This window comes from Xiphias gladius, chromosome 5 (assembly GCF_016859285.1).
Source record: "Xiphias gladius isolate SHS-SW01 ecotype Sanya breed wild chromosome 5, ASM1685928v1, whole genome shotgun sequence".
Taxonomy (NCBI): domain Eukaryota; kingdom Metazoa; phylum Chordata; class Actinopteri; order Istiophoriformes; family Xiphiidae; genus Xiphias; species Xiphias gladius.
The window spans coordinates 12,639,197-12,664,979 of NC_053404.1; the positions used below are offsets into that span (position 1 = coordinate 12,639,197).

Below are 25,783 nucleotides of genomic sequence, written 5' to 3' on the forward strand. Positions count from 1 at the left end.
CTTACCTTACTGCTAAGGAGGTTTGCTCACTAGAGTTTTCCATTGGCTCGCTTTGCATTCCGGGTTTCCATGCAGTGCCGACTACAGAAGCCGAGAGAGACCTTGATCCAGTAGGTTAGTTGTTATGTCACTTAATATAGCAAAGTTCTCAGCCGCAGCAAATTAGCCGCTCTTTATGTCAGTCTGGTGGAAGTTTGCCATAGGGAGGAGGGATGCAAATCTGAAAAATCTAAAATACATTTTTTTGAATGGCACAGGATCTACCAACATAGCCTTTGCAATTGATTGGTCAATCTTGATTGGCGTATTGGGCACCCCTGGTCTAGATAATTCATGCATACTAATGCAGTTTGTCTCACTGCCATTACTCTGTGTTTGTCTGTATATGTGTGTGAGAGGCCATGGTCTCTGTGCATGACCTCTGGGTAAAACTGTAAGGTTAGCAGTGTCTTCTTACAAGTCCTATGTCAGCAAGTTGCCATGACAATGCTGTCGTTCCCCTATTTCATTGTCTTTTTTCTCCTCTTGTCTCTTGGTGGGTGAATTGACTGAATTGATCCCCATAACATAGGAATACATGGAGCAGTGTCCCTCTCTGTTGTCCTCTTTCTAACAGCAGCCGCATAGATCATCTGTCATGCTCTGTCACCTGCATCTACACTTCCCAAAGAGCTTTAGGCATTTATTTGGACTGTACAGTGCAGCAAATCAGAATTCTGAAGCGTGTGCTGACATATCACATAAAGTGGATATTAAATAAAGCACGATAGCTCATTAAGATTTTTTTGTCATAATCGATTATGACAAAAAAATCGTGTGGAAATCGATTATTATCCCAGGTTAGAGTGAATAGGTGATGTGTGATGCATAATGCTACATAAATCAGCATGACACAGCTAATGCTGAGAAGTCAATGTAATCGAGATTATACAGCTCCATCTTAATGCAGTGAATATAAATCCAAGGTCATTGTGTTGCTGCTTGCCATCCACTCCCAGGCTGGTTTGGAGGCTGAATGGCTAACAGCCAGGTGGAGTGCTACATAATTAATTGAAACTAAGTTTCTAGCCTCAGAGCGGAAAAGGATTACAGAGCCAGGCTCATACCTCTGCAGATTTTTATTGGAGGACAGTGACGAGAGAAACTAATTAGACTTGCACATAAACACAAACATGCTTGCGTAGACACATTATGCATGCATTTGTTTCAGCTTGTGTGGAGTTGCAGATGTGATAAAAGGGCAGTTTGACACTGATGATTGTTCTGTTGTGTGAATTGTAGCCTCAACCCTTTAACCCAACAGTGTTCTGACAAGGTAGCGTAATTCTATTCCTTTATTGTGTCCACGTAATAAAAACAAATAATTAATCGGTGGTCATTATTTTTGCCACTGGGGAGCTGCTTCATTAGATGCAATGTGCTTTCTCATCAAGTCCAGTTGCTTTGCGCGCTCTCCTTCCATATTCTCTGCTACTATGTATGCTGCTCTCAGGGGTGAGGGGTGAGGATAACAGAGGGTCAGGAGAGGATGGGGGGTGGCACTGCAGACGCCATTTTATTGTTACGCCTGAAATTGCATTCAAAGTCAAGACAACTATGGAAACGGGTGTGCCGTATATTCCAAGAATTCCTTGCATTTATGGCAGAAGTTGTCATCTGTACTGGACAGGAAATCATAGGATTTTAAAAAAAATGGTGTAAGATATTACCATTAATGAACATTAGACAACAATAAAGCTGAAAATGAATAGACAAACAGTAACTCAAACAAGTGATGACTTATCTACGCTTTTTGATTGTCAATCAGCCATTTAAGTCATTTATTGAGCAAAATTGCTTCTAAATTGCTGCTTATCTCTGTTTTATATCACTGTAAATTGACTATCTTTGAATTTTGGAATGTTGGTTGGACAAACAAGCAATCTGAACCTTGGCTGTGGAAAATTGTGATGAACATTTCACTATTTTCTGAAATTTTAAAGACTTAACATTAAAAAAAGGGGGGGGGGCAGCTAATTAATCAGAAATGAAAAATCATTAGTTGGAGCCCTACAAAAGATGGGCAAAATTACATAGACACCTTAAGATACAATACAGTATCTCCACAGGGAAGATAATTTCATCAATTCAAAAGCATCAGCAGGCACCAAGGGCATTTACCTTCTTGTAATCATGCCTCTTATTTACACCTCTCCTACTCTTTACTGCCATTCTTCTCTTTCTGTTTCAACCTCATTCATTCCAACAAGCTCTCTGAATGAGTCAGTACAGCTCATGAATACAGAGAGTCAGGAGCTCTTACAGAGTGTGGAGGTGGCAGAGTGGAGACAACAGAGCAGCACTGGTCCCTGAAGGTTAGATATGAAAGGGATGTTGCTGAGCAAGTTTTATCACTCTGATACACAGCAGGATCAGGCATCAGAGACTGCAGCCCAACTCCTCTTCTTTCCCCTCTCTCTGTTTCTTTATGTTCCATTACTCCTCACTCTCGCTCCCATTCTCAGATATTATTCTCTTTCCTCCTACCTCATGTTTTTTTTTTTTTTTTGTTTTTTTGTCTCCACTTTCTCCCCCTGCCACTTTCCTCTCAGTTTATCATTTTTTATTTCTTTCTTTATTTCCCACTTTATTGCCTTTCTCTTTCTAGATCATTGTTGAGTAAAGCTCTCCTTCTGCTGCCTGACTCCGCTGCATTGATCCGTCACAAACACTGGAGCTGAAACATTAAATTGGGGTCAATGATGCAATATAAAACTCTCTAACCTTATCCCTCCTTCATTCATGCCCTTGATGCCCTTGCACTTTCCCCATCACGTTCCCATGTGCTTGCACATAAGAGTTCATGTGTGTATTTATGATGCAGAGAGGGGCTGACTTTAGTTGGCGTTAAAGTCTCTAAAGTTGTAATCGATGTGTTGTCGCTTCTTGATGAGTTGTTTTTCAATTATCGTATTTTTTTTTCCTCAGGTTTGTAGAATAAACATTTTCTCAAACCTCCTTAATATCTTGTTGCTGATATTGGATCCTGCTTGTAACATGTTAACTTCCACGCTTTGTGACTTTGTCCTCAATATGTATCTTTTCGTATATAATAATGTGCATTCTAATGCATAGAATAATGTCAGCAAAAAGTTATCACAAGATATTGAGAGTCAGGCTGAATGACCACCTAGATGGTTTAGATGCTGACTTAACATAAGAGTGAAAAGCCAATAAGCTCCTAATCCATTAGCTCCACGTGTGTAGAAAGTCATATGAAGCCTATAATGTATTGACCTTCACGTGCTGCTGTTGAAGGTCTGTTGTGTAATTGAGTAAAGTGAGCCTGTGGCATGCCATGCGTTCTTCATTGGCATCCACCTCCTGTGCTCCACAGATGTCTGTCACCGCAGCATGTGTGTTTGTGTGTGATGGAGCGCTGCTGCTGTGCCAGCATATTCCTCAATCAAATGGCTCTGCCCTGGCCGCCCTTCAGCCCAGCCGCTGCTCTCCAATCCCTTCATCCCAACCTACTGATCCTAAACTATCCCAGCTCAGTGCCAAGCGGGCAGGGCAATGAGTCATGCACAGTTTATGACCCCCTTTGTCCTCCAGTCGGGCAGGACACTGTTAATGTGATGGATGGAATGGCAAGACAGAAGCTTACACAGTCACCCAAGGGGGATAAAATATTGCCATCCCTGCCTGGGTGCCTGAGAAAGGGGAGAATGGAGATTGGAGGGCAACCAAAGGACCGTACTTGGTACTCAACTTTTGCCTGACGACTGAACGGCTGGGTGCATCTGGTATATCTGGCTCAAGCTAGAGAGTGTTTAAATGATAGTGTGTTATATTTGGGGCAGAGGAAGGGTCAGCAGTCTGGTGAGCTGATGACAATGATTCATTGATAGGCTTTTCTTTATGTGGCACTCCACTGCAAAAATCTCTCTTAAATGGTTGTTTTGTTAAATCCAGGCATGAAATCCCGCTGATTTGCACAACTTATCCCCACATTATGGTGAAGTCCTTTCATATTTTCTTTATTAACAATCTGAAAACTACAGGATCATCTTTAGATTTGTCAAGATTTACATTTGAAATATAAGTTTTAGAGTCAAACTAGTGTGAAGCTCCATCAGGAGGCAGGAGATTTGAATCTGAAACCCCTGCATTCTATAAAATAATATATACCAACCGTTGAGACTCCTCTTTAAACTCAGTCATCAAGGTCTAGTCAGTGTCATTGCCAGCCCTTAATATTGCAGTCTATGGTCTGTGCTTTTAGGTGGAAATTATTTTGCTTTGTACCACAAAAGTTTGATTTTAAAGTTTTTAATTTCAAGATGGAGATAATAAAATAGGACCTTGCCGTCCTTGCCAACTATAATTGTTTATTCTCTCAGGGTGGTAATATCCTGTTACAATGCGTAACTATTTGACTGCTGCAGTGAACTGACTCCAACCAGCAGGATATGAGAAATGGCAGAGTGAAAAGAGTTAAAAGATGAATAGGATATGCGAGAGAAAGAAGAAGTGAAAGAGGAACAGACACCTTCTTTAGTTGCTTAGAGTAGTGGTTCACGTAAATTTGTAGGAATGAAACTGCTACAGACCTTCAGGCTCGCACGAAACACATGCTTGTACATGTTTTATATATGTATTCAAATGTACACGTTGTGCATGTCTCCTACCCTTTCTTTTCCATCACTTGCAAATCCTGTATGTGTGCAGAAACTCTCATACTCTCTCAGACTGATCATTAGCCTTTGGAGCCCAGGGAAATGACCATTGCATTTTGTGTTCAGTGTTTAAGTGTGTGTGTGTGTGTGTGTGTGTGTGTGTGTCTGCTTTTGGCTGATAATAGTATATTGCTGAAGGGCCTTTTGTTTTTAAAGCAATATTTTCTTCTCTTTCTCTTTTTCCCAATAGTTTTGTTCAAGAAAGCCATAATTAAATTAAGTGTAGATAAGGATTTGGGCTCTAGGATATTGTTGGAACCTCACTATAGGAGTGAACATGCATATTTTTGCTCTGTGTTGGGAATGAAAGTGTTGGAATGAAAATATGAGGGGAGTAAAAGATGCAAGCCACTTGGGGTTTAAGCATGTTATATGCAAATGTTGGCGGGGAACCTGAAACATTTGGTGAAGCAGGCTGAGATGAAATAGCTTTTGAGCTTCCGTTCTGAGAAAAACAAACCTTGTTGATGGAGGAGACGTGTGTGTGTGTGTGTGTGTGTTTGTGAGAGAGTGTCAGCGCGTGTGTGAGCGTGCACGCATTTGTTATGGTCTTGGGGGAGAGATTAGACATTTGTTGGTCTGGACACACAGCACACCTGCTGCATTGGCACAGCCTCTTGTCGCAAACACCAGCACAAACACACTGTGCATATGTGTGCACACATTGCCGATGGAGTTTGTTGCCAGCATCCGAGAAAGTGACCTTTTGAGAGACACAAATAGAAGAGGAGGAGCATTTTGTTAGGTGTGTGTGTGGGAGAGGACTGACTGAAGCATGTGTTTTGTAGCTATTTTGCCAGTGAAAATGAAGATGTAACAAAGTCTACTTGTGGGTCAGAATTTTGTTATTCATAGAAACATTTTAATGCATATGCGCACACACACAGCCATCTCAAAGGGCTCATCCCTCCCCTCTGTCACACACATTCATGCATGCACACACACCCTTACAGCTAGCGGCAATGTTCCAAGTGTAATTATAGGAAACTTGCCCCCTGATTAAGGCTGGTAAATGGCTTTGACTCATGTCTCTACTGGATGTCCACAGGAGGCTTTTCCACTTGTCCAACTAAGGTTATCTAACTTGAATGAGTTTTTCCCTTCCTGCTGCAAAGTGACTGAGTGTGATTGGCTCACCCCAGTGATGGTCTGAGAGCCCCCCTGGGTTAATGTTTTACCCCTGCTCGCTCTGAAGTTTGCTGGTGTGGGAGAGCTGCAGGCATGCCCTCAGGTCAATTTGAGACCTCTGGCGCTTTCAGGTCGGTTGTTACAGACTCTTCAAAAGCCGTGAGAAATGACCTCAGGGCTGGTGGTGAGTTCCCACTGATCTCAGTGCAGGTGTTCTGAATATGGTGGACAATGCATTGGGGGTAATGAATAGCTCCCACAGGTCTGATTGAAACAGTCACAGGTAACAGTAGGCCATTATGAGCATTAATGAGAAAAGAAGAAAAACTTGCAGGTTTTTTAATTGAAGTGTCTGATTTATTTGTGTCACTTTTTTTTTTATTTTTATTTTTTTTTTTTTATAGCTATCATGTATGTGATGGGAGCCCTGGGACCTGCAGCTGGCTACCTGCTGGGTGGCGTCCTCATTGGCTTCTATGTTGACCCTAAAACTGTAGTGAACATTGACCAGAGCGACCCTCGCTTTGTTGGCAACTGGTAAATATGCATGTGCATCTTTATGACCGCCCGTTTACTCATGTCTGTATGTTCTCACTTTTCCTCTACAATCCATCTGTTGTTTCTTCCTTTTTAGGTGGAGTGGCTTTCTCTTGTGTGCCATAGCCATGTTACTGGTCATCTTTCCCATGTTTGCCTTCCCCAAAAAGCTGCCTCCCCGCCACAAAAAGAGGAAGACGAAAAAGATCGGCTCACCAGGTGACGTGTCCAGCGATGATGATGTGATGAAGGAAAAGTCCAGTAGCAAAAGCCAGAAAGTCTCCTCTTCTATGGGCTTTGGGAAGGACATCAAAGGTGAGGGAGAGATAATATCAACCTTCCTTTTCAACCTCAGGACTCCTAGGTAAGTACCTTACATAAAGGAACTGTGAGCTATTGATGTACAAATGGCCCATAATCCAATCAATGGCTGGGATTAGTCATTTTATCTAATAGTGAAAGCTCCATTGAGATCTCTTTTAGAGATATTATTGATTGATTGATGGAAGAGGTTGTCCACACAGTTGTCTAATGAAGAAAGTAATTCACTGTAAACATGGGCATTTTACTGCACAGTGGATTATATTTACTTGAGTAAATTAATAGTAAACATGGCTAAAGATCTCACATTATTGCTGTCAATTGAAGACTTTGTTTTTTGCTTTGCAACCTTTATTTTAAATAAAGGACAGTACATTCTTTGAAATTACCCCCCACCCTGCCAATCATGCATCCATTATCCAGTTGGAATAAAAGTACAAAATCATAAAATAGGAGATGGTGTTTCTTAAAGTTTCTGGTCAAACTGCTTGTACCTATGCATCACCACTTAGTTTTCACTGGGAGAGCCCCCTGGATAAGCTGAATCCTGCTCCAGTGTGTCCCAGTTTCCTCATCTCATTTTTGTCTCTCAGTCAGAGAGTTATCTCTATCTCTCTCCCTCTTTCTTAAATGAGCTCTCTGGGGAACTCGGTCATGTTTCCACACACAGGAATAGACAGGCAAAACAGCATACATGTTTGCTCTCACACTCTACATCATAAGAAAAATAACTATCATGAATTCCAACATGTATTTAAATGGATGTCGTAAATATCATAAATTCATACTCACTGATGTGCATAGCCCATAGCAGTCCAGACAGGATTTTGTGTCAGAGAGCAGATAACAAATAATGTAATGTTTGACTTGTTCCAGCAGGATGTTATGGGCTGTTCTGCAAACTATGGCCAATTTGCAGACTCAGGAACGTCAATGTTTGGATCTTTAATGTATTTTAGTGCTGTGCCTGTCCCTCTATTGAGGTGTATGTGTTTATAGCACAAATTCAGCACTTTCTGTGAAAGAAATGCTGCACTGAAAGTGGCTGTTTTCGTCAAGCATGTTTTTTTTTTTTTGTTGTTGTTGTTTTTTTTGCCCTTCAGATCACAAGCAAGCACTGAAAAATACTAACGCTGAATATTTTTTCAGTAATGCACACCAGAGGGAGGCACAATGTTCCAGACATTGGTCAACTGTTGTGTGAAAAGTTAATATTAACATTTCTTTGCATTTCATTGAATTTTAGCTAGTATAGATAAACAACTTGCGCCATATACCATCGTACAATCATATTTAAATAGCTGATTACTTACCTGACAGGATTTAAGAAAACAGATGCAGTAAGAGACAGTTATTTTAATCAATATCTAACACTGAGGCAGGACAAAAAGTTTCATAGATTAGTTGCAAATAAGATTAGACTCAAGATGTGGCTGATCCACATGAAGTATAGTTTCTTCATCAGTCTCAATCAATGTCAGAAACCTCTGTCTAAAGTTATTAGTTATACTTTTTCAGTTACAACGGGCCAATGACTCAGTTCTAAATACCACAGCAATTCCTATGTTGTGATATCTAAAAATGATTCCAATGAGTTACCCGCAGTGAGGTACACATTTTGTAAATTTGGGAGAAAGAGAGCACTGGTATTGGATTGGTTGCTTGGTGTCGGGAAATATCTTGAGTTGAGGTATTAGAAGAGAAAGCGTTGAATCAGCGAGTCTAGCAGCAAATCCAGACATCAGAGAAACCAGAACCAGATACACGACTTAAACAGTTGATTATTAAAATAGGTGGTGATTAATTTTCTGTTTATCAACTAATCAATTCATTGACTAGTCATTGCAGCACTAGTTGATTTAAGCACAGCCTATGTACAGAATCATCAGTTAAAAACTCTGTATTAAGAAGCTTATATATAAATATAAATGAATAGGTTACCTAATCCATGAATTATTTTCCATCTTAAATTGACTGGAAGTGGTTTGCTTTTACATTTAAATGTTCCAATTACAGATTTATGAAAACTCAACCTACACTGTGCTAACTGTGCTAATGGGTTGAAACACAACTTGTATGATCTGTGGTGCATTCAAAGATATTACAAATAATATACTATTATGACCTGTCTCAGCTAAAAGAGAGATGTTTTGAAAAGGAGATAGTGAAACAATTTGACCCAGTCATCAAATAAATTCTCACAAAAAAAAAACCAAGTGTGGCAACTATTGCGAGCCATTGCTCTGTCTGATTGAGAGAGCAGCTGCTGTGGACGTCAACATGATCTTGCCATCTGTTGCCCCTCCAGACAAGACTATAGCCCAGCTCCCCAGGAATTAAATAATTAGCATCACTATTCTATTCCTACCTTTTGATCTGGGATAACACTGACAGATGCTAACATTTCCCCAACTACAACAAGATTAGTTGAATTAGTGCTGAGATGGCTATCCCCTAATCAACGCACTGTGCCACCCAGTTAGGCTGGCCAGCTTCATAATAACCTCCATTATAAAATGCAATAATAATCTGCTTCACATGCTCCCTGCCTTTTCATTTGTTCTTTATTTGCTTTGTGGTATCCGTTTGTTAAGCACATGAGACAGAAGTATCCCCCATGATGGCCTTATGACTTTAAGTAATAATATTTGCCCTCAGCCAAGGGCTTTCAACACTCCACACACACACACAAACAAACACACACACACAAACACACACAAACACACAGGACAAATTTGGAGATACCAATTGTGCTCAGTTAGACGAACTGTCCCCAGCCAAGTGTTGTAAAGAATGTTTTTGGACTTTAGTGTGTAGCCTATGAAAGACCACACAGACTTACAGAGAGAGGAAGACTTTCATGATAAAATATAAAAACCAGATTGTAATGTTTTAGTTTGAAATCCTCTAGTAAACGCTTTCTCTGGTTGCTGTCCACCCCCATCTTTCGTCAGATAGATAGTTATGGTCAAGGGTAGTCAACACAAAGTTTTCTGACTGGAATCAGCCCCCAAAGTTCAAATTAATTTGAGCAAAGAGGCTTTGCGTGCACGTAAGTGCCCTCACTTCTTTAAGTTATTGATAATTACTTTTAATGCAAGGACCTTTCCTGCTCTTTTGAATTTTCAGCTTCACAATAAAAAAGGAAATCTCTTTGATTTCCTGTCACATACTGTCTTTCTGTTCAAGCTGAAAAATCTTTCTGTAAACTGAAAATATGAATCTGTTAGCTGTGGCCATTATTTAAATTATTCTTAGGCAGTATTAATAATTGTATATTTCAATCTAATACTTTTTTGTCATTGGAGTTATGGTCATGGATGTAAGCAGGGCAAAAGAACAAACCAAACATCCACTTTAAGAGCACTTGGCTTCAGCCTGAGGTTAGTTTGGAGAAGAAGTCTCTGCAACACATCCTCGATCTTTCCCAGAAAATCCTACAGTAAGCAGGAGCCCAAACTACATGAACTTCCTCCTCCTGATGTAGAAAAGCAGTGGCTTGAATCTGAGGTCTCTGTGGATTGCTTAGATCCCCTTTCTGTCACACTGCACCTGAAATCATATAACTCAGCCTTGTTGAGATGGAGGAGCTTCTATGCACCAGTGACCCTGAGAACAGTGTTTTCTGCAACCTTGTACCTCTGCCAAGGACATTAAAAGAAAACTTTTGTCACGCAAGGGACTACGCACATAAATTATCAAGAAGACCATTCTAATAGCCTCAAAATTATTTGACAACAGAGAAAAGAGCAACGCCAGAGTTGGGTTTCGTAATTTTGCAGGTAACACACCCCACCCAATGTCATTACTAAAGCTGTAGTACTGGTTATCTTGGCAGATCTGTAGGTTTTATATAATTGGGTAAGACAGTCCCTCCCACAATCCAAAGATTACATTTTATTGGATGAAATCTTATGTACATGCTCCAGTGCATGATGAGATGTTGATAGTTTACAGAAAGGAAGGATGTTGATAGATGCTTGGGATTGATATAAAATATGCAGACATGCATTGATGCATTGATGGCATACAAGTCCTCAGGTTCAACCATGGATTCAGAGTTAAAATGCAAAAGGAATTTTTCATTTTAAACACCTTTAAGCACTATCATTTTTAATAATTTGTCTTATTGTGGAATGAAAATGGCCATGTAATGCTGTTAGCTAACATCTTATGGAGTTGGTGTATGGATAGCAGGGTGATTGATTGATGATTTGTGAGCTGGTAGTTCAGCTGGAAGGCCCTTGTTGGAGTCGCAGCAAGCATCTGCCTTGCGAGTAAGATACTGAATCCCTTTTTAGCTCCTGTTTGTAAAAAATTATTCTGCACAGCATTTCCTCTGACTAAAAGAAAGTGACATCTGAGTTGTATCTTGGGGATCATTTGTTCATCCAGCCAGTGCAGAAGAGAAAGATGAAGCTGTTTCAATCTGCCTGGTAACAGTAATGTTCTTACAGTTTGACCACATGACCTTTGAGTGACAGGATGAGAGGGCATTCTGCCTCATGGTGACCAAATCATATGGACACTGTCCTCAAGCAGACATAAAGGGCATCTTTGCCTTTGTTATGATGAACCAAAGATGACGGCATTCAGGCTAGATTTGCAGAGCTTGATTTGTTTTGCACTCGCAGCATTAATCACATGATCCACATTCTTGCATTGTATAGCGAACGTGCTGATAGCTTGATATGAGTTTCTTAAGGCTTGATGATATTGAAAGGTCAGTGTTGATGTTTAGATTTTGTTCATTAATAACCTGAAAGTGTTTTGCAGAGAAATCATAGAGCATCCATGTGTTTATGTATTGTTGTTTGCCTCCTCAGTCTTGCGTGAAACAAGGATACTTATACTAGATGAATAAGTACTATACATACTATACTAGATGTAATGAGACATGTTTGAGTGCATGGTTGACTGTGAGAGTGTGTGTTTATGTGTGTTTCAGGGACATTTAAATATGGTGTTAACTTTACTCTATTATTACCTAAGGTTATTATATAAAGCTTATTTGGGTTACAGATATAGCTTTTTCTGTCTTTTTTTTAATTACAGTTTTTCAGTAATGATTCTTCTTCTGATGATTCCATCGAGTTTAGTTTGTGTGGGAGTGAGTGAAAGCCAAAGTAGGAGACTGATTGATTGTGTCTTAATTAAAGCACCACAGTAATTAAGTGCTATGTCTTCTATCCCTCCCCAGACCTCCCCAAGGCAGCGCTGAGGATTCTCAGCAACATGACCTTCCTGTTCGTCAGTCTGTCCTACACGGCAGAGTGTGCCATCGTCACCGCCTTCATTACCTTCATTCCCAAATTTATTGAGTCACAGTTTGGTATCCCTGCCTCCAACGCCAGCATATACACCGGTAAGTCTTTAGCTGTTACGTCAGGTTTTTTTCATTTAAGCATGGTGTTATCATTGCATTATCATGGCTGTCAAGAGTCAGGTGTGAAATGCTTCACTCCTCCACAGCTGTGTGTTGTGAAACTTCATCACAGTTGTACAGCAGAGTTGGACATATTTTGAGTTGTCTTGTGTGTCAGTGCATTCACTGTCCTCTGCGGGCTGCCATCAAGGATCTGTGGGGGCCTATGATGAGGGATTCTTTACAACGTGCTCTGAGCAATAAAGTAAAATGAACTTTTCCCTTGAAAACAATGTGGTAGAACGTGATGGTATCACATAGGTGCCTGTAAAAGAGAGAGTCGACGTAAATTAAATTAAAAATCAAAACAACTAGGGATGCAACTAACAAATTTCATTAGTGTTAAATTTTTCTATTGTTTTTGGAATTGTTTTATTTTGAAAATGATCAGAAAATGGTTAAAAAACAAATGAATAAATCAGAGTGTTTGTATCATCTATCAAACGGTCCTAAACCCAATGATATTCAATTTACAATGATATAAAATCGAGAAAAGCAGCCAATTCTCACATTTCAGAAACTGGAACCAGCAACTGTCTGGCTTTTTTACTTGATTAATGATTTAGCCATCATCAAAAATATTGGCAACTTATTGCCAAGTGACTTATTGATTAATCAAATAATTGTTTCATCACTTCAAATAAGAACAAATACGGTAAGAAAATTGCAATAATCCGTGAGGGTAAAAGTTGGTTGGTTGTGGACAGAGAACAGTAGATCGTCTTCCTCTGCCATGACTTTCCATCCTTGGGGAAGAAGTGTTAGAACTGTTAAAATCAGCAAAACTACTAGAAGAAATTGTGTGTTTATTTGCCTTTTCAACTCTCAATGAAAAGGTCTGAAATGTCAGATCAAGCGGGCAAAACTGTCCTCAGTAAAGAGTTAATTACAATTACAATTTATTACCCTGGTCTACAGTATTAGAAAAATAATAGATCATTTCTTTATTAAGTTGTATCTAACTTCTAAAAGCTAAATATAAATGTATAATTATGAAAATTAAATTCAAAGCCTGGATGTGAAGCACTGAAAAATAATGTACTGACTGTAGAAAAATCAGTACAATGCAATGAAATTTGGTTTATTTTAAGCATTGCTTTCTTTATGTTTGTTCCATTTGACCTGATCCCTGACAGGGCGATAAATGATACATCAGCACATACCATATGGACCATTAGTTTGTACCAGTTTAAGCTCACATTTGTCCTCACCTTTCCATGTGTGCACAGTCATTCACGGTTGGAGGGCAGCGCTATGAGTCATGGAGTCTTGCAGACCTTGACTTCAGTGATAAACATCCATTACATCTCCTGACTGTTACACACAAGTCTGTTGACTTCAGGAGACACGTTCATCAAGATCTGTTCATGCACACACACACACTTCCCTCTGCTCTTCCTGTAATTTGTGCACCACATATGTAGGTTGTACAAAGAACCAGTCTAATCCTTCAGTCATGTCTGAGCTAGTGGTGCTAATACACAGCTAATCTGGTATCAGGACTATTACAGCAAGGAGTGATTTGAAAATGCAATTATGGCTTTGAAAGCAAAGAGGTGAGTGTGTATGTGTGTGTCCAAGTATTGTGCTGGCTAACATATGGTCGTTTCAATACACATAGATAAACAAACCCCTACATATACAATACCATTGCCTCATATCATGTGCCTGTTACCAGGATACAAGGGTAAGGCCAAACAGGTGGTGCGGTTGCCATGGCTACCCAAACGATGCTAAGCTGCTGGGACGTGATGATGGTTGGATTGGAGGAGGAGGAAGAGGAGAGGGCACCCCTGTTGATGGGAGCACAGGGCTTCCAGATGGACTGACCAACTGTGACATTTCCTTGATGATTGTGAGGGAATGTTTTTTAAGAATGAATGGAAGATGAGACCAGTGCTTTTGCATGTGTGAAGTAATTATTTTTTTCCACTTAAATAGTGTTTTGATATTCTCTGGTAAGACCAATAGGGTTGGTGTTTGATAAAGTTTGATAAAGTTTGGGTTTGAATTCATTCAAGTTTAGCTTTCAGCAATTCTATGACATCTGCCTTTTCCATGATAACTAGATATTTGGTATTCAGCCAAATGACTACTTACAATAATGTTGTGACATTTGTTCTCTGCCAATTAAAAAAGAAAAAAGCTAGCAAAGTTAGTTAGAATTTTTGCTTCTTTCAGCTCATTGTTTGGGTTTTTCACATTCAACTTTACTGTTATGGTTCACTCGCACTGCTGTTATGAACTTGCTTCTTGACACAACAGGCAGCTGTTTTTTTTTTTTCAGTGGAAGAGCTCTTAAAACCACACTCCCTGCCCAGCACCAAAAGACAAGTTGGCTGCAGCTGGTGAACATAGTGGAACATTTAGCAGTTCAAGAGCTGGATAATTCCCTCAGGAGATGGTGAAAGCAACACAGAGCTAAAAGATGAGCGATTGCTGGACTTACATTCCCCAGATGGACACAAATATGTCTCCAAATGAATACTAATGTTGCTCTGTATCTGCTGGATGCATAAATAAACAACTGTATGCTAACAAGTTTTTTCACGCTGCCCCCAAGTGGCCAAAGAAATCTGTTAATGCGGATTTAAATGGTTACAATATGTAACTTTTGAAATAAGGAATAACAAATTCTTCTTCTTCCAAATAAAAAAATTTAATTCATAAGCAATAAAACAAATTGTCACTGTTCAGTGCACTCAGGGGTTTTGCTGCTACACCCTTACAGACTCTGGTATGACCAGTATGGTGGCTAATGGTAGCTAATGTTAGCAAACTTTAGTATAACAACTGTATAACACAAGTTACTGTTCGTTGTTCTGTAACATTGGTTTAGCATTTTAGCAAAATGCTGACCAGCGTGGGCATTTAGCATTATCCCACTACTGTCGCTCATAGCCACTGTGGCCAATGTTCAGCAAAAGTTACTGTACATAGTCTCACTTTTACAAACTGGGATATTTTACCAACTAAACCAGATTCAAAATGAAACCAGCTAACTGAATCCAACTCTATCTGCTTATGGACTGACTCTTAATGTTGATTCAGTTCATGAAAGATTTTATACTATTTTGCTGTATTCGCAGAGTGTCAAGTTGGTGTTTTTTGAGAAAAGTTATTTTGCTTTTTTTCCACTTCGGTTGCTATTTTTATCTCAGCCACTGTTCCTTTCAATGAGGCAATTTCGTTTCTTATTATTTTTCTCTTATTTCTTGTTCTTCTTCTGTCTCTGCTGTATAAGCTGCAGTTGACAGTCATAAGCCACGCAAAAGTTTGTCATGAGTCATTGCTGTACTTGCACTTGCACACACTTATCAGATCACTATGAAAAAATCATTCACATTAAAGCCAGCCTAGCTAATAATCCAGATAAAATATTTGTAAATCATTAATGTAGCATTTAAATTGACATTATAGTGTGCGTGTGTGTGTGTGTGCACGCGCGTGCTCGCCCTATGTGATATGATATCTGGTTTGGCTTTGTATATGTTTAATCCTACAGAAAGCACACGGTTGCAGCACAGAAACATGCACTTGCAGGATAATATTTTGCTACAGCTGTGTTATGCCTAGCTCCCAAAGAGACACTTTTTCTATCGCTGTCTCTTGCTCTCTATCTGCCTTTCTCTCGATCTGTGCTACACACAAACACACACATACATACAGAGAGGGAGAAGCCTCATGACATTTCTGTGTACTTGGATCACTTCTCTCTGCTGATCCTCTGTCTTTGACAACCCTCCACCCCTTCTGACTGACCTCATCTCTCTTGCTCATTTCCCGGCCATAAGTGCCTGTGGTCGGCTCGGGGGCTGCCACGTGCAGCCTCCCCGGGCCTTAACTTCTGCACGATGATGCTTACCACATGGTCCATCCTGCCAGCAGCCAGCTTTGCCCTTCTTCATGCTGTCAATTACACTAGCTCTATTGGGTTGAGAGCATGTGCTCTGCGATGCCACAGCCTGAAATGAATCACTGTTGGCCCCAGCACCCCTTGGTCACACTGATACAGCAAAGCCTATTCTGGTTCTTTTTTTTGTCTGAAGTTATTTATTTTTGGTTTAACAGGGGAAATCACATTGAGATTGATTTTTCTTTTTCAAGCATTCATGTCCAACAAGACACAATACAATCTTTCATAAAAGCATCACAAGTTCACGTTATTCATGTTACTATGGTGATTGAAATACTATAGATCAGATGCTTATTGCACTTCAGTTATGCTTTACAGTAATTAAGTGTTAACATTCTTACATGACACAAATTAGCTGCTCTTTTTCTGTGCTGTTTGCATCACTTCTGAAGTTTTTTCCTCCATCTCACCCATTCTTCTCTTCTCTTTGATGTCTCTCAAAGGTGTGATTATTGTACCCAGCGCCGGTGTGGGTATCGTGTTGGGGGGCTACATCATCAAGAAGCTGAAGCTCGGTGCCAGAGAGTCAGCCAAGCTGGCCATGATCTGCAGCGGGGTGTCTCTGCTCTGCTTTTCCACACTCTTCATAGTGGGCTGCGAGAGCATCAATCTGGGAGGCATCAACATACCTTACACCACTGGGTAAGCAAAAATATACCAATAGACAGACAGGATTATAGATAAAACGCAAAGAGCCAAGGTTAAAAATACTCTGACAGGGACACTGTCATGCCCTGGTTTCCATTCTTGTTCAAATCTGAACATCATCGAAGAAGATGCATCTACTGTAAAATGGTTAAGGTTCCAAGTTTTTCCCAATGTATTCTTTTGGGGCATTCTTTTGAACTCAAAATCCTGTGTGAGCACACACAAAATGTCTGCATTTTGCATTAGCATGTGGTTTTTTGCACTGTAAGCTCCTTTTCCATGGCTATATACAGTATGAATCGTGTTATGTATGAGGTACTTGGGAGTTACATAGTTATATATTTGTTTTGAAACTGTTTATTTAAAAAAAAAAAAAAAGTCCTTATACTGCATTTGAAGTTGTATCCGAAACACATACAGGAGGGTGTGGGTCTGGGATGCTGTCACTGCTCCAATTATCCTCATGTGTTGAGGCATTGTGTTAGGGTGTGTATGATTAATTAGTAACACTGGCATCTGCTCTCATGATTCACTCTGCCACCTCTATTTCTGAATCTGCTGCTTGACACCACATCAGCAGCCAGGCTGCCGATTTAACAAACAGTCATCCGATGTGTCAGCCCTACAGGCAGAAATATGGAGCGGACGTATGTTGGCGCACACAGTTATTAACACACTCATACAGACATGAAGGCCAAGGAGTGACCTCGGGTGATGCAAAGACCCTGCAAACTGATTACCAACACATTAAACATAGACTGTAATAATAGCTTCTCTCATCTTCTTGTGCATTTTTAACTGTCATATATTTACCCAAATTCATATTTTTCAAAATTTCAATGAAACACTCAAAAGTTAAATGTGTAAATACATGGTCATGAGTTTTCCATATATAAAAATACTTTGATGGACCTTGTAGCTTATGCAGGCTCTATGGGCAAACCATCAGCATCATCTCAGAAGCTCACTAAACACTGAACACTCAAGGGTGAAACTGCTAAACCTCTGTGAGGTTTACTTTTCACATAACAGGGTTAATCAAAACAATTATTTGGCGAATAAGTCAGTGTGTCCTTTAAAGTCACATAGCTGAACCATTAATAACTGTGGTCTTTGTTTGAGCCGGTGTTTATAGAGGGGTTAACAAGACCGTGTGAGCCTGTGGGGCTCCTCATTATGAACAGCAATGGTCACTATTCGCTGATAGCACCCACATGAGGAATTTTTAGCCAAAGCCCATCCTTTGTGTCACTTGCCTGTACTCACTACTCTAGTCTAGATGTTGCACTCCCCTGCTGACAGGCTGGAGACAGAAGGACAAGTTATGTAATATTGTTGAATATCTGCAAAAGCAGAATTTGGCTGATGTGCTTGATTAAAAGCTGCTGTGTAGTCATCTTTGACTGTCAAAATAAAGCTGTCCAATGATCAAAATCTGCACAACACACTTTTGTTTCCTGTATTACCAAATAAGACCTATGTTCTTGATAAACCTTCACAGCCTTCACAACAAGTAACTCTTTTATCATTTTTCATTTATTTATTCATTTATTTATTTTGCCGCCACTGTCCCTGTTCAGTGTTTGCAGTGCTAAACCACAATAAGCCTCTTGCTTTCTTGACTCTATGTTTGGATTTTTATGCAGTGCACCCCAACACACTGGCACAACATCTGGAGGGTTCAGCAAGGGCCAGGGCTTAGTCTGGAAAAGGACATGTGCAATCAGTGCAGTTAGACTACAACTCCAGCAAGACTGATGCCTTTTTGTGAGCATGCAAATACACAGTCTCTCACTCGCACACACAGTGTCTGGAATGTGACACTGTTATGTCAGACAAGCACAAATGTGCTTCGCCTATGACAACCAATATAAAAATGAGGATGAGTATTACTTTATTGTCTTGTGAAAATGAAGTGCCATTGATTTAAGAGATAGCAGAAAATAATCTTTTTTTTTTCTGTTTGGCTGGTTTTATCTTAGGTTGTAATACTGTATTCTTCAAAAAAAGTTTTTGGCAGTGTTTACCACCCACCGTTATATGATGTAAATAATCAACTAAAACACATAATTAAATTACAAACCTTCGAAGTGAGAGATTTCATCACTGACGAGTTTGTGTGTGTTTGTGTGTGTGTGTGTGTGTGTGTGTGAATGCGAGTGTGTGTCAGTGTCACCCGGGCTGTTGTGTTGTTAGGGCTGTTCCGCAGGGCTCAGAGCGAGGCTTGCCAGAAAAAACCCAGGACTCGCTTCACTGCTCCTGGTTTAGGCAAAGCCAAAGTTCTGTTTTGCTTAGAGTGACTGTTCCCACACTGCCTGTTCAGCCACTGGAGGTGTCACTTCCTCATCCCCTCGTCTCTTTCCCTCTGTTATCACAAATCACACAATCTGGTGGGGGGTTTGATTAAATCTTATTAAAAGTATTATGTGCAGCAGATTAATAATGAGACGTAAAGACTATAGTAAACAGTGTAGAGAAGATTGGCAACCTCTTTTACCATCCACGCTACATTTTGCTTCACATGAAACACTTTTTCACTGTTAAATTGCATTACTGCACTAAGTAGGAATTATTTTTACTTTTCAAATTATATACACAACATTTTTCTGTTTCTAAATGACTAATTCGGTCTTTTCTTTTCTGCTGAAACAAAATTTTATGGAGTGATGCCATGCAGGGAAGGGAAGTAGGGTCAAGAAGTATTATTCTCTTTGCAGCAGGGAGCTTTATTTTTATGGGAAATCTAGTCTAACGTGACACACAGCGCCATAAATTTGTTTTCGATTTTACTGGAACTAAATGGTGTGCTGGTCACACTTGAAAAACAGGTAGATAGATAAATAAGAAAATTAATTTCTTAATACCTATCTGCTATTAATACCTATCTGCTCCTGCAGATAGGTGAATGGCCAGGTCTCCTGCCTCTGGCCCTGCTGACATAGCATTGCTGTGAGAATACATCTCCAAAGTGTAAATCAAAGAAGAAAAACAACCTTTTCAATACATTTTAATATTATCCAATAGATTTGAAATGCTATAAAAAAAATGGTATACAAGGAAGCATGTAGCCTCTCTACTGAAATGAAAACAAATGAGATACATCGCCTGTGCAGTAGATTCTTTGCACAAAACACTACATGTAAATCGCAAGAATCCAGGCTTAAAAGTTCAGTAGTGTTATAGTGGAGTCTGGTAAGTGGAAATGATTGGTTCTCATTGTTCTTAACGCTGTCTCCATCTGCACAGTCCGACCTTGACGCTGACCCACAGGAACCTGACGGGCAGTTGCAACGTGAACTGTGGCTGCAGGATCCACGAGTATGCTCCGGTCTGCGGCTCTGACGGCATTACCTATTTCAACCCCTGTCTGGCTGGATGCAGCACTGTGGGTAATGATAGCACTGGGGTGAGTGAACAAGCAGGCACAGAAACACACATTCATCTACTTGCTCCACTCATAGCTCCTTTTGTTTTCAAGTTAAATAAATAATTGCAACAAAGCCATTTATACACCAAATACAGTATAAAAAATGGCTCATGAAAATGATTTCAAAGAACTTTGGTAAAGGCCACACAAATCATAAAGTATACACAAAGTATTGTTCTCTGTACATTCTCTTCCAGTGGCTCTGAAAGTACAGGAAGTGTCAGACAATGTCAGACAGGAAATTATAACAACACAAGGAAAGAAAATGTCTAGATTCTTTGTCCAGATCACTGGTTGCGCTACATTGCTGGTGCCACCCAGTCTGACTGTGTGTGTGTGTCTGTCTGTCTGTCTGAATTTATATTTGACTTTTCAATGTAGCTACAATATCATTTGTCTTTTAATGGAATTAGCTTCAGAGTCTTTAGTCTGAGTGGATAGTAGGATTTACTCCTGTTGTTTGTGACTACAGATTAGGAACTACACTGACTGTGGCTGTGTGCAGAGCAGACAGGTCATAACTCCGTCCTCCAGCGGCCAGGTCAACCAGCTCCAGCTGGTCATTGTTAAAACCTACCTGAACGAAAACGGTTACGCTGTGTCGGGGAAATGCGACCGCACCTGCAACACGCTCATCCCTTTCCTCATCTTCCTCTTCATTGTCACTCTCATCACCGCCTGTGCCCAGCCCTCTGCCATCATCGTCACGCTCAGGTAAGGGACCACGTTTGTCATTCACTGTAGGAGAGAAGTTTTTTATTAACCCCCCCAACTCTGGAACTCTCTTCCTTAAGGGCTGTCTGTATTTTTTTGTCTAGACTGAATAATGGGTCCAAATTTTTTCTCACATCTATTTGATTTTAGATACGATGCAGCAAATTTGTATCATTACATGCCAAGTTTCTCTTTTCACAGGTCTGTTGATGAGCAAGAGAGGCCCTTTGCTCTTGGTATGCAGTTTGTCTTGCTCCGAACTCTTGGTAAGTTCCAGACCATTTCTACTAATATGAGAACCACCCTCTGTATGTTTTGCATTCTTGTCAATGAGGATAAAACTCCAATTATGCCTTATTCATTGAATCTACGTTGGTCGTAAAGAGTAGATGTTTAAGGTTAAAAGGTTTTCAGAAAGCATAAAGGGTGTAATTGGTGAAATAATGTATCTGCAATTAATTTTTCAATTATTGGACGGTAAATGTCTGTCTGAGCAGTTCAAGGATTTGGCACAAAATGTGCAGCCAGTCACGTCTCTCATCAGATTTTTATTGTCCAAGTTTTTCCAATTGGTGTGTAATTCACTTTTCTAGCTCTGTTTTCTCCCGCTTTCATTCTCTCTTGTCCTTGCTAACACCCTACAATTTTAGAGAAAGCAGGAATGCAGCATTGTAGTTCACCTCTGTAAAACATTTGTGTGGATAGGTGCGGAAAAGCCCCCAGGGTTAGTAAGCACTGTCCTAACATGCTTCTCATCTGCTTGGGATGGCTGTGATCACTTCTCAGAAACCATTTTAAGATGCCTGTATGGGTGGCAGGAGGGAGTCTGTATTTGTTTGGTTATATGGTTAACAACAGGAACTAAAAATCTGAAGTCTGCAGTTATCAGTTCATTATATACACCTAAAGCATACAATCTGATCCAATCCTATACAACAGCCCTGCAATAATTTTTACATTTATGAATACATAATTGTTCTGTTTTTTATGGATACTGATTAAGAGGTGCTGATTCAACACTAAAGTCTTTTATTTTTTGAGGCTGTTATTAGTGGTTTGTTATTGGATTAATTATTTTGTCCACTGCCATTGCCATAAGGGAATCAGACCTGCATTTGATCTGCATGAAACTAAATGGTGCCACCAAGTGGTTGTGCAACAGTATCAATCTAAATTCTTATCTTCTGTGTCCAAATTCCATACTACATACTAACTGAACAAAATATATGAACTATATAGGATACTTTTTTTCAAATAATATTCAAGAAAATAAAGTACTTTACTATTTTGTAATAATAGGAAATAATTCAGTATGTGCACTGAGGGATGTGAGTCAAACTGAATATAACCCATGAAGTTCACAAAATTAAAGTAAAATGTTTTTCCAAAGTTTTAATACAACTTTTGTTTTGCTTTAAGTTTTCCAGTCTGAACACACTATATACTCAAAACTAGCTGAGATGTTCTATGAAGTTTGGAACTGGGACAAAGCGAAGGACTTGTTTACCAGATTGAAGTTTTTTATCACAACTTCTCTCTCCCTGTCCAGCCTACATCCCCACGCCCATCTACTTTGGTGCTGTAATCGACACCACCTGCATGCTGTGGCAGCAGGACTGCGGCGTGCACGGCTCCTGCTGGGAGTACGACGTCACCTCCTTCCGCTTCGTCTACTTTGGCCTGGCCGCTAGCCTCAAGTTCGTCGGCTTCGTCTTCATCTTCCTCACCTGGTACTCGATCAAGCACAAGGAGGAGCGTGCCGAGCGCTGGCGCCAGCACCTGCCTCCGCTGGGCACTGTCAGCGAGCTCATCTGCCATGCCGGGGGCCAGAAAAGCCACGCCCGCACCCGCTCCTGCCCTGTGTTCATCCCGCCTCGGCCCGACCCGCCAGCCACCCTGCTGCTAAACCGCGGCCACAGCAGCCTCAGTTGCACCGGCAACGCCCTCAAAGCAATAACCCTGCCCATCCTGTTGCCACACCACCACAGAGGCTCTGCCCATGTGTGAGAGAACGCCAAGCCTCCCTCTGAAGCTTCATTGTGACATGTGCCTTCCTGTGTGTGTTTCTGTACCACACAGTGTCTGCTTCACATCAATCAGACACCAGGCGGGGCTCCAGTGCTGCTGTAGGACTGACAGGCAGAGACGCAAGTATGCCCAGCAAACTTAAAGGCTGCTCATTGTTGTTTTATGATAACAGGAAACTGACAGATGTACTTTTACTCTGAGAATATCATCAGCTGCAGCCACACACAGCCTCCACACAGAAGGTCACACTTCCGATTCAAGGATTGGATGATGTAAAGACATCATATGGTGCTACTGTTAAGGTGCAGGGCATTATAATCTCTGTACAGACAGACGAGTCATGATCGATATGGCGTCTAAAGCACAACTGACAAACCTGTACTATGCAAGATCCAATGTACAGCTCCCCCTTCTCAGTACTGTACAGATCCCTGTGTATTTTACATCTGTACCTCCTTTCTTCCTCTGCTCAGTTCACACATCTCACCATGTTGTCGGCTCAGTCAGAATCCCATTTTTCCTTACAGTATGAGCTGTGAACATATCAGCCCTCTCTCTTGTATTTAAGCCATTCCTGGTTTGTTTGGTTAAAACATGTTGTTTGCATCTCCAGAACTGATAAGTGGGATTTTTTTTTTTTCTTAATCCTTTTACCCCCCAATTCCTTTTTCGTAATGGTGCCTCTCAGGCTGTCTCGGCCAGTCCAGTATACAAAGCTAGCTAGGAGGGTGATTGCTAGCTATTGAAAAGCCAGTCACTGTCCTTTTAAATTGAGCGACAATATTCTGCTTTGCTGCCCTCAGCTTTTGTGTTTGGGAACAGTTGTCACCGACCTCGAGTCATTGAGCCTGGTGGACGAAGTTTCTCGCTTTGGCAAGGTAACCATGTAGCTTAAAGCCGACGACTTGACTTGACTTTTATGACAAGTCTTGTCAGTGAGCAAGAAATCTACATTTCATTACACATCACACTACTTCATTATTACAATCTGTAATAATTAGCCACATGGCAAACAGGAGAAAGTACCAAGAATGGTATCTCATCACTGACCATGTGCTGAAGCTACTGTATATCCTAAAGATGTGAATGTACCTGAAAAAGGAAAGGAAATTTTTTTTAAAAAGTGGCAAAACTGCTGTTTTCTTAACAAGTCTGACCCCCATTTAAATGCAACTTTTTCAAGGTAAAATGATTTGTAGCGAAACTATTGCAACAACCAATGACAGATAAAAGGATGCATCATTTTGGCTTTGTGTTGTAATGGCTTCTCCATTCTAATGGTCATCAGATGTACATAGTAGTTATCTAGTAGTCTAGGTTTTTACAGAAGTAGTGCAGCAAGCATGTAAGGCAAGGAACCCCCTTTTACATCAGTGAGAGTAATCTAATATTGATTATTCAGAACCTGGGTATTTGGGGCCCTCTATTGGACAGAGAGATGATTGTGTGAAAGCCAGTGAATGTTGTTGTTTGTCAGACCTACTGTACTATGAAATCTGTGGTTAATTATTAAACTTAATCACTGTACTGAATTTAGCACTCTAGTTTCCCAAAGATGCACCTGGGCAAAAGATGACCCGCTCTCTCTGATAGTTACTCTGCAGGCCATGTGACTAAATCACATTTCTAAATTTTGTCTGCAAGTTTTGTTGTTGAGTCCACACAACATTGAGTATATGACACGGATCCGATTTATGGGTCTGAACAGAGGCGTGTTGAAACTGCTTGCACGAGCCTTAACTGTTTGCTTATGCCATTTTTTTAATAGAATTGTCTAATTTCCTTTTACCTTAGGCTCATGTTATATCGAAAGTATTTTATGAATTTGCTTTCCATTCAATGGGCGAGGCAGAGTTTGTTAAGAAATTAAAAAGGTAGTAATATGTTCTTTTACTGTGTTAAATTAGATATATCAAGTGCATACAAAAAGTAAAATCTGTGGCAAAACATTTTTAGGGAGGTTCTTTTTATTTCCTTGGGAGGGAGATATATAAGTCTAATAAAGTTATTGTATTTTATATTCTAATCATTATCAATTCATTATATTAAAAGTTTGCAAAGAAATGGTGACTCTGATGCAGATGCAGTGAATGCATTTTAAAAGTTAACATTTCTGGCCAAGTTTCATTTATTCTGCCAAGCAAAGATTATCATGTGGTAATGGCAGTGACTAATTTTAGTATTATCGTGACTAAGTACCTCAAATTACATAATCATAAGTGATCATCGTGTAAATATTGACAAAGCAAATAAAGCGTATTATAGAGTTCACACATAGTTAGAAGCATATTTATGAACTAACCCATGACATTGTAGTTAAAAAATAATTAGAAAAAACAAGACTGCAAAAGCTGCAAAAAAAAAATACAAAAAGTGGATTTTTCTCATGGTGCCTGGACAACATTACTCACACGGGAAGGGTTGAGTTCTGATTATACCATGGGGGTATATCTGTAAAGATTCTCCACCCTTCCTTCTGTGCCCCCAAATTTATCATGCGCTCTAAAAAGGAGTACAAGTGCAGGGTTATTGATCAGATCCCCTGATAATGTAAAGCCAGAAGTGATCCTTGCTGAGTCAATTTGCAATTAAACAGTTATTCCATTCCCTGAATGTTGTGGATGTTAATGAAACTCTTCTGAGCTTGAAACAATGTGGTAAAATACCTTATGAACATGTTTAAGTGTAACATATTAGGTTTTTAAAAATAAAAATAAAAATTGCATGCATCGCCATGCATTCAATTGATTTAATGACTGGTTTAATAAAGTCTTTTACGCACTACTCTGTGACCTTAGTTTCAGGTCAAAATTGGGCTTTTTTACATAAAACTCATCTCCCTCCTACAATGGGGTGGGCTAAAATTAGAGTGCATTTTTTGCAGGGAAGGGTAGAGAATCAAGCAATGCCACACAGATCAT

At 40.0% G+C, this 25,783-nt stretch overlaps 1 protein-coding gene across 3 annotated transcripts in view; it reads left to right on the forward strand.

Annotated features, from left to right (window-relative positions):
* LOC120789639 (solute carrier organic anion transporter family member 5A1) overlaps positions 1–23,513 on the forward strand; it is a 39,234-nt gene extending 15,721 nt beyond the window's left edge. For all 3 annotated transcript variants that reach the window (XM_040126473.1, XM_040126474.1, XM_040126475.1), the window contains 8 exons: positions 6,251–6,383; positions 6,481–6,698; positions 11,905–12,069; positions 16,489–16,687; positions 19,940–20,099; positions 20,593–20,834; positions 21,036–21,100; positions 22,384–23,513. In XM_040126473.1, coding sequence (XP_039982407.1) covers positions 6,251–6,383; positions 6,481–6,698; positions 11,905–12,069; positions 16,489–16,687; positions 19,940–20,099; positions 20,593–20,834; positions 21,036–21,100; positions 22,384–22,841 — 1,640 coding nt within the window. In that variant the 3' untranslated portion in view covers positions 22,842–23,513. The remainder of the gene's footprint in view (positions 1–6,250; positions 6,384–6,480; positions 6,699–11,904; positions 12,070–16,488; positions 16,688–19,939; positions 20,100–20,592; positions 20,835–21,035; positions 21,101–22,383) is intronic.
* Positions 23,514–25,783: the final 2,270 nt, after the last annotated feature.